Below are 14,378 nucleotides of genomic sequence, written 5' to 3'. Positions count from 1 at the left end.
CTTGGCGCTGCAGTTTAAGAAGTGTGAACTTACCTCAACTTTTGTTGTCAACTCTATGTTTTCCTTTAGGAGATAATTAATCACATTCTCCATCTTGTTCTCTTCTAATGAATTAAATTTTCTGATTTTCTGATGTTGATTTACTGATGTGTTTAGCTGCCACATAAAAAGTCATTTATTCAAGATTTTTATTAAAAGAATCTGTGATTTGTACACAACACTTTGTGTATAAAAATGTATTACTTTAAACGCAAGATTTTTTTTTTAAATTTTGTTACTAATGATTTGTTTGTCTTGTCTATCAGATGTCAGAGTCACAAATAAAGTCTGAAATCTTGGTTCAGAGACAACCCACTCTAAAATACCACACAATCTGGTATTTAAATTCCCTCATATCACAGACAACCATCAAAAGTAATTCCCACCGAGTTGCATGTGAATGACCATTTTGAATAACCTACCTCATCAGTAGGAGCTTCACTGTTGGCTATCACTGTATCATGCTCTTTGTGTTCCTCCATCATACACATAAAACATATGAAGGTCTGGTCAGTTTTGCAGAAGACCTCCAGGGCTCTGTGATGCAGTTTGCAGAGTCTCTGCTCCAGGTCTTCAGTCGCCTCCACCAGCGTGTGTCTCTGCAGGGCTGCTACTGTGTAGTGCTGCCTCACATGGGTTTCACAGTACGACGCAAGGCAGGTCAGACAGGACTTCACCGCTCTGAGCTTCCTCCCAGTGCAGAAATCACAGGCCAGGTCTCCAGGTCCAGCATAGCAGAGAGCAGGAAGAGCAGGACTGAACCCAGCCTGCTGCAGCTTCTCTACCATTTTAGCCAGCTCTGAGTTTGGCTTCAGAACAGGACGAGTTTTAAATCTCTTCCTACACTGAGGACAGGAGTAGCTTCCTATATGGCCTGGTTTGGTCCAGTAGGTCTGGATGCAGGATTTACAGTAACTGTGTCCACAGGGGATGGAGACTGGCTCCGTCAGCACGTCTGTACACACTGAACACCTGAAGTGATCCTTCGTCAGCAGAATAGCTGACAACTCACTATGTTTAATGCACACATAAAAATCAGTCACCACAACTCAAAATGTCAACTGAAACTGTGAAAGAGGAATGCACTTCATATCAGTACTTGATATCTGCAGAGGACATTTAGTCTCTAAATAGTTTGATATACTGAACTTTTCAGTCATGATAATGATGTTATTTAATCATATCATATTGAGAGTGAGAGAGGGGAGAGAGAAAATGTCTGTGTTAAATTAATCTCTCCCATTGTTAAACATAATGGGTCAATCCATTGACTGATCACCTTTCACGGAGGTGTATGACAGAGCTTGTGAAGTAAGTCTGTCATGGATGAATAGAACAGTTTCATCTTTTACTCTCCATTCAGTAACTCATCATTACGAGTCAACTGGTAGTGACAAAACATCACTTTTCTGTTATGAACTTGTTATAATTGGATAAAACAAATGCCCTTCATTCAGTGACTGTCAAGCAAGTTTTACTCTCCACTCAGCAACACATCACCAGTAAACTCCAATTTAAAAAACAAAAAACAATAAAACTAGAAAGCACCATTGTTCTGTCATCAATTTTTAATAATTACTAAACATATAAGAGAGAAAAAATAACTTTAAGACAAAGTAAACTTACGCATGACACAACGTAATGGGTCGATCCATTGATTGGTCAGATTTGGCAGATACGCATGTTGGAGCTGGAGATGCTCTTTCTAGCTTCATTCTGTGTGAACAGAATCAAAAGGTTTTAAAATACAACTTTCTCTTGAAACCAATACAATGACAAAACTCCATATCTCTGTTCTGGAATCAGAATTACAAAAAATACATCAACAAAATGCACATCAAAAGTAGTTCTCAAGTAAGCACACCTAAATAAGCTACATCAACAGAGCAGTCAACAATCCAATTCATTTTACTGATGGGAACAGAGTTTGAGATGATAAACCTGGTTAACCAAGCTCATGCTATTTATGTTGGTTATTCACATTCACGTTATAAAGACTGGGTCTCCTATTACTTTTTCCAATTGAAAACGGGTCCATACTCAGAGAGAGAGAAACAAGACAATGTTAAAAGTAAACACCCATTGGTGAACATAATGGGTCGATCCATTGACTGGTCAGAAAAAAACAGTCCTTTCTTTCACGTACTGCACCAGATTCAAAATCTCTTAATGGTAACAACGCTACGCCACGCAAAAAGTGCAACACTGTATGTAATTCCTGTCACCATGGTGATAATAAGCAACAGTGTTAACTTTCCACTGCACTAAATGCACCTGTGCTCAAGGTGAAAACAATCAAAACTCACATGTAAATGAGTCCACACATATTAAAGAATTACGACCAAAGACAGATGACTGACTAACTCCAGTGATGACAATAGTGGTACACTGAAAACTACCAGTTGCATAAAAAATATACTGCTTTTGTAACTTTTACCAAGGTGGCAGCTGCATGGTTGTGCTCAGTTGGTGATTTCGGGACTTCTAAGTCATGTCAAAGCAGTAACATTTTCTTAGCTCAGTCTATTTCTGTTTATAGTTTATCTCTCTCCCTCGAGAAACTCTTGAGTGTCACGGTACGGCCCCTCCCCCCTCAAATGTGTGCGTGCGTGTCCGTATTGCCACGCCCTCTTGTGTCGTGCACCTGATCCTTGTTGTGTGTAACTGTCATGAGTGTATATAAGTCTCGTGTCGTATCGTCAAGGTTCTCGGTGTTTGACCCATGTAGTGTTTGTGTGTGTGTTGAGTCGTGCTTGTGATTAAAACGTATGTTCTGTTTAACGTGCCTCATCCGCACATCCTCCCTAAACCCATTAAACGTCACAGTGAGAAACTGTTTAAACATATTCATTTTAACAATTTGTCACGATCAGTCCCTCCCAGGTTCCAGCTTCTGTGGTTTCCCTGTCTTGTGTTTTTTTAGTTCCGTTCCATGGTTTCGTTTTCTCCTCCCCTCGTTTGATTTTCCACACCTGTCCCTCGTTTCTAGTATTAAGTTCATGTATTTAAACCCTGTCTTGATCCCAGTGTTCTGGCTGTTCATTGTTAGGCTTCATTGCATTTATGTTGAATGGTTGTGTGTTTAGTTGTTTTGATGTTTTTGCAAAGCCCATAAGTTTGTGTTTGTTTTGTTTGCTCATGTATCCCGTACTCTCCGTGTTGGCTCTTTGACCCTGGACTGCTTTAACGACTCTGATTCTGGATTTGTCCTGAATAAATCTCGCTCTTCTCCGCACATGCGCCCACCTCCTGACCGCTCAACGTTACACTATTTGTTTATTCATACTCTTGATGTAATGAGCCTGGGTATCCTCTTACTTTTGCATATTGGGAATGAGTCCATACTGACAAAGAGAAATGTTTGTGATAAAGTAAACTCACTCATTGCTGAACGTAATTGGTCGATCCATTGATTGGTCAGATTTGGCAGATACGCATGTTGGAGCTGGAGATGCTCTTTCTAGCTTCATTCTGTGTGAACAGAATCAAAAGGTTTTAAAATACAACTTTCTCATGAAACCAGTACAATGACAAAACTCCATATCTCTGTTCTGGAATCAGAATTACAAAAAATACATCAACAAAATGCACATCAAAAGTAGTTCTCAAGTAAGCACACCTAAATAAGCTACATCAACAGAGCAGTCAACAATCCAATTCATTTTACTGATGGGAACAGAGTTTGAGATGATAAACCTGGTTAACCAAGCTCATGCTATTTATGTTGGTTATTCACATTCACGTTATAAAGACTGGGTCTCCTATTACTTTTTCCAATTGAAAACTGGTCCATACTCAGAGAGAGAGAAACAAGACAATGTTAAAAGTAAACACCCATTGGTGAACATAATGGGTCGATCCATTGACTGTTCAGAAAGAAACATTCCTTTCTTTCACGTACTGCACCAGATTCAAAATGTCTTAATGGTAACAACGCTACGCCACGCAAAAAGTGCAACACTGCATGTAATTCCTGTCACCATGGTGATAATAAGCAACAGTGTTAACTTACCACTGCACTAAATGCACCTGTGCTCAAGCTGAAAACAATCAAAACTCACATGTAAATGAGTCCACACATATTAAAGAATTACGACCAAAGACAGATGACTGACTAACTCCAGTGATGACAATAGTGGTACACTGAAAACTACCAGTTGCATAAAAAATATACTGCTTTTGTAACTTTTACCAAGGTGGCAGCTGCATGGTTGTGCTCAGTTGGTGATTTCGGGACTTCTAAGTCATGTCAAAGCAGTAACATTTTCTTAGCTCAGTCTATTTCTGTTTATAGTTTATCTCTCTCCCTCGAGAAACTCTTGAGTGTCACGGTACGGCCCCTCCCCCCTCAAATGTGTGCGTGCGTGTCCGTATTGCCACGCCCTCTTGTGTCGTGCACCTGATCCTTGTTGTGTGTAACTGTCATGAGTGTATATAAGTCTCGTGTCGTATCGTCAAGGTTCTCGGTGTTTGACCCATGTAGTGTTTGTGTGTGTGTTGAGTCGTGCTTGTGATTAAAACGTATGTTCTGTTTAACGTGCCTCATCCGCACATCCTCCCTAAACCCATTAAACGTCACAGTGAGAAACTGTTTAAACATATTCATTTTAACAATTTGTCACGATCAGTCCCTCCCAGGTCATGACAAATTGTTAGCATGAATATGTTTAAACAGTTTCTCAAGAGTTTCTCGAGGGAGAAGGATAAACTATAAACAGAAATAGTCTGAGCTAAGAACATTTTACTGCTTTGACATGACTTAGAAGTCCTGAAATCATCAACTGAGCACAACCATGCAGCTCCCACCTTGGTAAAAGTTACAAAAGCAGTATTTTCAGTGTACCACTATTGTCATCACTGGAGTTAGTCAGTCATCTGTCTTTTGTCGTAATTCTTTAATATGTGTGGTACTTGATATCTGCAGAGGACATTTAGTCTCTAAATAGTTTGATATACTGAACTTTTCAGTCATGATAATGATGTTATTTAATCATATCATACTGAGAGTGAGAGAGGGGAGAGAGAAAATGTCTGTGTTAAATTAATCTCTCCCATTGTTAAACATAATGGGTCAATCCATTGACTGATCACCTTTCACGGAGGTGTATGACAGAGCTTGTGAAGTAAGTCTGTCATGGATGAATAGAACAGTTTCATCTTTTACTCTCCATTCAGTAACTCATCATTACGAGTCAACTGGTAGTGACAAAACATCACTTTTCTGTTATGAACTTGTTATAATTGGATAAAACAAATGCCCTTCATTCAGTGACTGTCAAGCAAGTTTTACTCTCCACTCAGCAACACATCACCAGTAAACTCCAATTTAAAAAACAAAAAACAATAAAACTAGAAAGCACCATTGTTCTGTCATCAATTTTTAATAATTACTAAACATATAAGAGAGAAAAAATAACTTTAAGACAAAGTAAACTTACGCATGACACAACGTAATGGGTCGATCCATTGATTGGTCAGATTTGGCAGATACGCATGTTGGAGCTGGAGATGCTCTTCCTAGCTTCATTCTGTGTGAACAGAATCAAAAGGTTTTAAAATACAACTTTCTCATGAAACCAATACAATGACAAAACTCCATATCTCTGTTCTGGAATCAGAATTACAAAAAATACATCAACAAAATGCACATCAAAAGTAGTTCTCAAGTAAGCACACCTAAATAAGATACATCAACAGAGCAGTCAACAATCCAATTCATTTTACTGATGGGAACAGAGTTTGAGATGATAAACCTGGTTAACCAAGCTCATGCTATTTATGTTGGTTATTCACATTCACGTTATAAAGACTGGGTCTCCTATTACTTTTTCCAATTGAAAACGGGTCCATACTCAGAGAGAGAGAAACAAGACAATGTTAAAAGTAAACACCCATTGGTGAACATAATGGGTCGATCCATTGACTGGTCAGAAAAAAACAGTCCTTTCTTTCACGTACTGCACCAGATTCAAAATCTCTTAATGGTAACAACGCTACGCCACGCAAAAAGTGCAACACTGCATGTAATTCCTGTCACCATGGTGATAATAAGCAACAGTGTTAACTTACCACTGCACTAAATGCACCTGTGCTCAAGCTGAAAACAATCAAAACTCACATGTAAATGAGTCCACACATATTAAAGAATTACGACCAAAGACAGATGACTGACTAACTCCAGTGATGACAATAGTGGTACACTGAAAACTACCAGTTGCATAAAAAATATACTGCTTTTGTAACTTTTACCAAGGTGGCAGCTGCATGGTTGTGCTCAGTTGGTGATTTCGGGACTTCTAAGTCATGTCAAAGCAGTAACATTTTCTTAGCTCAGTCTATTTCTGTTTATAGTTTATCTCTCTCCCTCGAGAAACTCTTGAGTGTCACGGTACGGCCCCTCCCCCCTCAAATGTGTGCGTGCGTGTCCGTATTGCCACGCCCTCTTGTGTCGTGCACCTGATCCTTGTTGTGTGTAACTGTCATGAGTGTATATAAGTCTCGTGTCGTATCGTCAAGGTTCTCGGTGTTTGACCCATGTAGTGTTTGTGTGTGTGTTGAGTCGTGCTTGTGATTAAAACGTATGTTCTGTTTAACGTGCCTCATCCGCACATCCTCCCTAAACCCATTAAACGTCACAGTGAGAAACTGTTTAAACATATTCATTTTAACAATTTGTCACGATCAGTCCCTCCCAGGTCATGACAAATTGTTAGCATGAATATGTTTAAACAGTTTCTCAAGAGTTTCTCGAGGGAGAAGGATAAACTATAAACAGAAATAGTCTGAGCTAAGAACATTTTACTGCTTTGACATGACTTAGAAGTCCTGAAATCATCAACTGAGCACAACCATGCAGCTCCCACCTTGGTAAAAGTTACAAAAGCAGTATTTTCAGTGTACCACTATTGTCATCACTGGAGTTAGTCAGTCATCTGTCTTTTGTCGTAATTCTTTAATATGTGTGGTACTTGATATCTGCAGAGGACATTTAGTCTCTAAATAGTTTGATATACTGAACTTTTCAGTCATGATAATGATGTTATTTAATCATATCATATTGAGAGTGAGAGAGGGGAGAGAGAAAATGTCTGTGTTAAATTAATCTCTCCCATTGTTAAACATAATGGGTCAATCCATTGACTGATCACCTTTCACGGAGGTGTATGACAGAGCTTGTGAAGTAAGTCTGTCATGGATGAATAGAACAGTTTCATCTTTTACTCTCCATTCAGTAACTCATCATTACGAGTCAACTGGTAGTGACAAAACATCACTTTTCTGTTATGAACTTGTTATAATTGGATAAAACAAATGCCCTTCATTCAGTGACTGTCAAGCAAGTTTTACTCTCCACTCAGCAACACATCACCAGTAAACTCCAATTTAAAAAACAAAAAACAATAAAACTAGAAAGCACCATTGTTCTGTCATCAATTTTTAATAATTACTAAACATATAAGAGAGAAAAAATAACTTTAAGACAAAGTAAACTCACGCATGACGCAACGTAATGGGTCGATCCATTGATTGGTCAGATTTGGCAGATACGCATGTTGGAGCTGGAGATGCTCTTTCTAGCTTCATTCTGTGTGAACAGAATCAAAAGGTTTTAAAATACAACTTTCTCATGAAACCAATACAATGACAAAACTCCATATCTCTGTTCTGGAATCAGAATTACAAAAAATACATCAACAAAATGCACATCAAAAGTAGTTCTCAAGTAAGCACACCTAAATAAGATACATCAACAGAGCAGTCAACAATCCAATTCATTTTACTGATGGGAACAGAGTTTGAGATGATAAACCTGGTTAACCACGCTCATGCTATTTATGTTGGTTATTCACATTCATGTTATAAAGACTGGGTCTCCTATTACTTTTTCCAATTGAAAACGGGTCCATACTCAGAGAGAGAGAAACAAGACAATGTTAAAAGTAAACACCCATTGGTGAACATAATGGGTCGATCCATTGACTGTTCAGAAAGAAACATTCCTTTCTTTCACGTACTGCACCAGATTCAAAATCTCTTAATGGTAACAACGCTACGCCACGCAAAAAGTGCAACACTGCATGTAATTCCTGTCACCATGGTGATAATAAGCAACAGTGTTAACTTACCACTGCACTAAATGCACCTGTGCTCAAGCTGAAAACAATCAAAACTCACATGTAAATGAGTCCACACATATTAAAGAATTACGACCAAAGACAGATGACTGACTAACTCCAGTGATGACAATAGTGGTACACTGAAAACTACCAGTTGCATAAAAAATATACTGCTTTTGTAACTTTTACCAAGGTGGCAGCTGCATGGTTGTGCTCAGTTGGTGATTTCGGGACTTCTAAGTCATGTCAAAGCAGTAACATTTTCTTAGCTCAGTCTATTTCTGTTTATAGTTTATCTCTCTCCCTCGAGAAACTCTTGAGTGTCACGGTACGGCCCCTCCCCCCTCAAATGTGTGCGTGCGTGTCCGTATTGCCACGCCCTCTTGTGTCGTGCACCTGATCCTTGTTGTGTGTAACTGTCATGAGTGTATATAAGTCTCGTGTCGTATCGTCAAGGTTCTCGGTGTTTGACCCATGTAGTGTTTGTGTGTGTGTTGAGTCGTGCTTGTGATTAAAACGTATGTTCTGTTTAACGTGCCTCATCCGCACATCCTCCCTAAACCCATTAAACGTCACAGTGAGAAACTGTTTAAACATATTCATTTTAACAATTTGTCACGATCAGTCCCTCCCAGGTTCCAGCTTCTGTGGTTTCCCTGTCTTGTGTTTTTTTAGTTCCGTTCCATGGTTTCGTTTTCTCCTCCCCTCGTTTGATTTTCCACACCTGTCCCTCGTTTCTAGTATTAAGTTCATGTATTTAAACCCTGTCTTGATCCCAGTGTTCTGGCTGTTCATTGTTAGGCTTCATTGCATTTATGTTGAATGGTTGTGTGTTTAGTTGTTTTGATGTTTTTGCAAAGCCCATAAGTTTGTGTTTGTTTTGTTTGCTCATGTATCCCGTACTCTCCGTGTTGGCTCTTTGACCCTGGACTGCTTTAACGACTCTGATTCTGGATTTGTCCTGAATAAATCTCGCTCTTCTCCGCACATGCGCCCACCTCCTGACCGCTCAACGTTACACTATTTGTTTATTCATACTCTTGATGTAATGAGCCTGGGTATCCTCTTACTTTTGCATATTGGGAATGAGTCCATACTGACAAAGAGAAATGTTTGTGATAAAGTAAACTCACTCATTGCTGAACGTAATTGGTCGATCCATTGATTGGTCAGATTTGGCAGATACGCATGTTGGAGCTGGAGATGCTCTTTCTAGCTTCATTCTGTGTGAACAGAATCAAAAGGTTTTAAAATACAACTTTCTCATGAAACCAGTACAATGACAAAACTCCATATCTCTGTTCTGGAATCAGAATTACAAAAAATACATCAACAAAATGCACATCAAAAGTAGTTCTCAAGTAAGCACACCTAAATAAGCTACATCAACAGAGCAGTCAACAATCCAATTCATTTTACTGATGGGAACAGAGTTTGAGATGATAAACCTGGTTAACCAAGCTCATGCTATTTATGTTGGTTATTCACATTCACGTTATAAAGACTGGGTCTCCTATTACTTTTTCCAATTGAAAACGGGTCCATACTCAGAGAGAGAGAAACAAGACAATGTTAAAAGTAAACACCCATTGGTGAACATAATGGGTCGATCCATTGACTGTTCAGAAAGAAACATTCCTTTCTTTCACGTACTGCACCAGATTCAAAATCTCTTAATGGTAACAACGCTACGCCACGCAAAAAGTGCAACACTGCATGTAATTCCTGTCACCATGGTGATAATAAGCAACAGTGTTAACTTACCACTGCACTAAATGCACCTGTGCTCAAGCTGAAAACAATCAAAACTCACATGTAAATGAGTCCACACATATTAAAGAATTACGACAAAAGACAGATGACTGACTAACTCCAGTGATGACAATAGTGGTACACTGAAAACTACCAGTTGCATAAAAAATATACTGCATTTGTAACTTTTACCAAGGTGGGAGCTGCATGGTTGTGCTCAGTTGGTGATTTCGGGACTTCTAAGTCATGTCAAAGCAGTAACATTTTCTTAGCTCAGTCTATTTCTGTTTATAGTTTATCTCTCTCCCTCGAGAAACTCTTGAGTGTCACGGTACGGCCCCTCCCCCCTCAAATGTGTGCGTGCGTGTCCGTATTGCCACGCCCTCTTGTGTCGTGCACCTGATCCTTGTTGTGTGTAACTGTCATGAGTGTATATAAGTCTCGTGTCGTATCGTCAAGGTTCTCGGTGTTTGACCCATGTAGTGTTTGTGTGTGTGTTGAGTCGTGCTTGTGATTAAAACGTATGTTCTGTTTAACGTGCCTCATCCGCACATCCTCCCTAAACCCATTAAACGTCACAGTGAGAAACTGTTTAAACATATTCATTTTAACAATTTGTCACGATCAGTCCCTCCCAGGTCATGACAAATTGTTAGCATGAATATGTTTAAACAGTTTCTCAAGAGTTTCTCGAGGGAGAAGGATAAACTATAAACAGAAATAGTCTGAGCTAAGAACATTTTACTGCTTTGACATGACTTAGAAGTCCTGAAATCATCAACTGAGCACAACCATGCAGCTCCCACCTTGGTAAAAGTTACAAAAGCAGTATTTTCAGTGTACCACTATTGTCATCACTGGAGTTAGTCAGTCATCTGTCTTTTGTCGTAATTCTTTAATATGTGTGGTACTTGATATCTGCAGAGGACATTTAGTCTCTAAATGGTTTGATATACTGAACTTTTCAGTCATGATAATGATGTTATTTAATCATATCATATTGAGAGTGAGAGAGGGGAGAGAGAAAATGTCTGTGTTAAATTAATCTCTCCCATTGTTAAACATAATGGGTCAATCCATTGACTGATCACCTTTCACGGAGGTGTATGACAGAGCTTGTGAAGTAAGTCTGTCATGGATGAATAGAACAGTTTCATCTTTTACTCTCCATTCAGTAACTCATCATTACGAGTCAACTGGTAGTGACAAAACATCACTTTTCTGTTATGAACTTGTTATAATTGGATAAAACAAATGCCCTTCATTCAGTGACTGTCAAGCAAGTTTTACTCTCCACTCAGCAACACATCACCAGTAAACTCCAATTTAAAAAACAAAAAACAATAAAACTAGAAAGCACCATTGTTCTGTCATCAATTTTTAATAATTACTAAACATATAAGAGAGAAAAAATAACTTTAAGACAAAGTAAACTCACGCATGACGCAACGTAATGGGTCGATCCATTGATTGGTCAGATTTGGCAGATACGCATGTTGGAGCTGGAGATGCTCTTTCTAGCTTCATTCTGTGTGAACAGAATCAAAAGGTTTTAAAATACAACTTTCTCATGAAACCAATACAATGACAAAACTCCATATCTCTGTTCTGGAATCAGAATTACAAAAAATACATCAACAAAATGCACATCAAAAGTAGTTCTCAAGTAAGCACACCTAAATAAGCTACATCAACAGAGCAGTCAACAATCCAATTCATTTTACTGATGGGAACAGAGTTTGAGATGATAAACCTGGTTAACCAAGCTCATGCTATTTATGTTGGTTATTCACATTCACGTTATAAAGACTGGGTCTCCTATTACTTTTTCCAATTGAAAACGGGTCCATACTCAGAGAGAGAGAAACAAGACAATGTTAAAAGTAAACACCCATTGGTGAACATAATGGGTCGATCCATTGACTGTTCAGAAAGAAACATTCCTTTCTTTCACGTACTGCACCAGATTCAAAATGTCTTAATGGTAACAACGCTACGCCACGCAAAAAGTGCAACACTGCATGTAATTCCTGTCACCATGGTGATAATAAGCAACAGTGTTAACTTACCACTGCACTAAATGCACCTGTGCTCAAGGTGAAAACAATCAAAACTCACATGTAAATGAGTCCACACATATTAAAGAATTACGACCAAAGACAGATGACTGACTAACTCCAGTGATGACAATAGTGGTACACTGAAAACTACCAGTTGCATAAAAAATATACTGCTTTTGTAACTTTTACCAAGGTGGCAGCTGCATGGTTGTGCTCAGTTGGTGATTTCGGGACTTCTAAGTCATGTCAAAGCAGTAACATTTTCTTAGCTCAGTCTATTTCTGTTTATAGTTTATCTCTCTCCCTCGAGAAACTCTTGAGTGTCACGGTACGGCCCCTCCCCCCTCAAATGTGTGCGTGCGTGTCCGTATTGCCACGCCCTCTTGTGTCGTGCACCTGATCCTTGTTGTGTGTAACTGTCATGAGTGTATATAAGTCTCGTGTCGTATCGTCAAGGTTCTCGGTGTTTGACCCATGTAGTGTTTGTGTGTGTGTTGAGTCGTGCTTGTGATTAAAACGTATGTTCTGTTTAACGTGCCTCATCCGCACATCCTCCCTAAACCCATTAAACGTCACAGTGAGAAACTGTTTAAACATATTCATTTTAACAATTTGTCACGATCAGTCCCTCCCAGGTCATGACAAATTGTTAGCATGAATATGTTTAAACAGTTTCTCAAGAGTTTCTCGAGGGAGAAGGATAAACTATAAACAGAAATAGTCTGAGCTAAGAACATTTTACTGCTTTGACATGACTTAGAAGTCCTGAAATCATCAACTGAGCACAACCATGCAGCTCCCACCTTGGTAAAAGTTACAAAAGCAGTATTTTCAGTGTACCACTATTGTCATCACTGGAGTTAGTCAGTCATCTGTCTTTTGTCGTAATTCTTTAATATGTGTGGTACTTGATATCTGCAGAGGACATTTAGTCTCTAAATAGTTTGATATACTGAACTTTTCAGTCATGATAATGATGTTATTTAATCATATCATATTGAGAGTGAGAGAGGGGAGAGAGAAAATGTCTGTGTTAAATTAATCTCTCCCATTGTTAAACATAATGGGTCAATCCAATGACTGATCACCTTTCACAGAGGTGTATGACAGAGCTTGTGAAGTAAGTCTGTCATGGATGAATAGAACAGTTTCATCTTTTACTCTCCATTCAGTAACTCATCATTACGAGTCAACTGGTAGTGACAAAACATCACTTTTCTGTTATGAACTTGTTATAATTGGATAAAACAAATGCCCTTCATTCAGTGACTGTCAAGCAAGTTTTACTCTCCACTCAGCAACACATCACCAGTAAACTCCAATTTAAAAAACAAAAAACAATAAAACTAGAAAGCACCATTGTTCTGTCATCAATTTTTAATAATTACTAAACATATAAGAGAGAAAAAATAACTTTAAGACAAAGTAAACTTACGCATGACACAACGTAATGGGTCGATCCATTGATTGGTCAGATTTGGCAGATACGCATGTTGGAGCTGGAGATGCTCTTTCTAGCTTCATTCTGTGTGAACAGAATCAAAAGGTTTTAAAATACAACTTTCTCATGAAACCAATACAATGACAAAACTCCATATCTCTGTTCTGGAATCAGAATTACAAAAAATACATCAACAAAATGCACATCAAAAGTAGTTCTCAAGTAAGCACACCTAAATAAGCTACATCAACAGAGCAGTCAACAATCCAATTCATTTTACTGATGGGAACAGAGTTTGAGATGATAAACCTGGTTAACCAAGCTCATGCTATTTATGTTGGTTATTCACATTCACGTTATAAAGACTGGGTCTCCTATTACTTTTTCCAATTGAAAACGGGTCCATACTCAGAGAGAGAGAAACAAGACAATGTTAAAAGTAAACACCCATTGGTGAACATAATGGGTCGATCCATTGACTGTTCAGAAAGAAACATTCCTTTCTTTCACGTACTGCACCAGATTCAAAATGTCTTAATGGTAACAACGCTACGCCACGCAAAAAGTGCAACACTGTATGTAATTCCTGTCACCATGGTGATAATAAGCAACAGTGTTAACTTACCACTGCACTAAATGCACCTGTGCTCAAGGTGAAAACAATCAAAACTCACATGTAAATGAGTCCACACATATTAAAGAATTACGACCAAAGACAGATGACTGACTAACTCCAGTGATGACAATAGTGGTACACTGAAAACTACCAGTTGCATAAAAAATATACTGCTTTTGTAACTTTTACCAAGGTGGCAGCTGCATGGTTGTGCTCAGTTGGTGATTTCGGGACTTCTAAGTCATGTCAAAGCAGTAACATTTTCTTAGCTCAGTCTATTTCTGTTTATAGTTTATCTCTCTCCCTCGAGAAACTCTTGAGTGTCACGGTACGGCCCCTCCCCCCTCAAATGT

At 38.7% G+C, this 14,378-nt stretch overlaps 1 protein-coding gene across 7 annotated transcripts in view; it reads right to left on the bottom strand.

Annotated features, from left to right (window-relative positions):
* The window catches only part of LOC113569091, a 251,840-nt gene that overhangs the window by 54,196 nt on the left and 183,266 nt on the right, over window positions 1-14,378 (bottom strand). For 6 of the 7 annotated variants that reach the window (XM_035529667.1, XM_035529668.1, XM_035529663.1 and 3 more), the window contains 9 exons: window positions 13,404-13,493; window positions 11,347-11,436; window positions 9,290-9,379; window positions 7,535-7,624; window positions 5,478-5,567; window positions 3,421-3,510; window positions 1,666-1,755; window positions 462-1,050; window positions 34-156 (listed from right to left, as the gene is read on the bottom strand). In XM_035529667.1, the coding sequence (XP_035385560.1) occupies window positions 34-156; window positions 462-1,050; window positions 1,666-1,755; window positions 3,421-3,510; window positions 5,478-5,567; window positions 7,535-7,624; window positions 9,290-9,379; window positions 11,347-11,436; window positions 13,404-13,493 (1,342 nt within the window). The remainder of the gene's footprint in view (window positions 1-33; window positions 157-461; window positions 1,051-1,665; window positions 1,756-3,420; window positions 3,511-5,477; window positions 5,568-7,534; window positions 7,625-9,289; window positions 9,380-11,346; window positions 11,437-13,403; window positions 13,494-14,378) is intronic. The other variant, XM_035529666.1, reaches the window with a different exon arrangement.

The sequence above is a fragment of the Electrophorus electricus genome, chromosome 9, assembly GCF_013358815.1.
Source record: "Electrophorus electricus isolate fEleEle1 chromosome 9, fEleEle1.pri, whole genome shotgun sequence".
Lineage (NCBI taxonomy): Eukaryota > Metazoa > Chordata > Actinopteri > Gymnotiformes > Gymnotidae > Electrophorus > Electrophorus electricus.
Note: the sequence above shows the minus strand (reverse complement) of the source record. Positions and strands in the feature narration are given on the sequence as shown.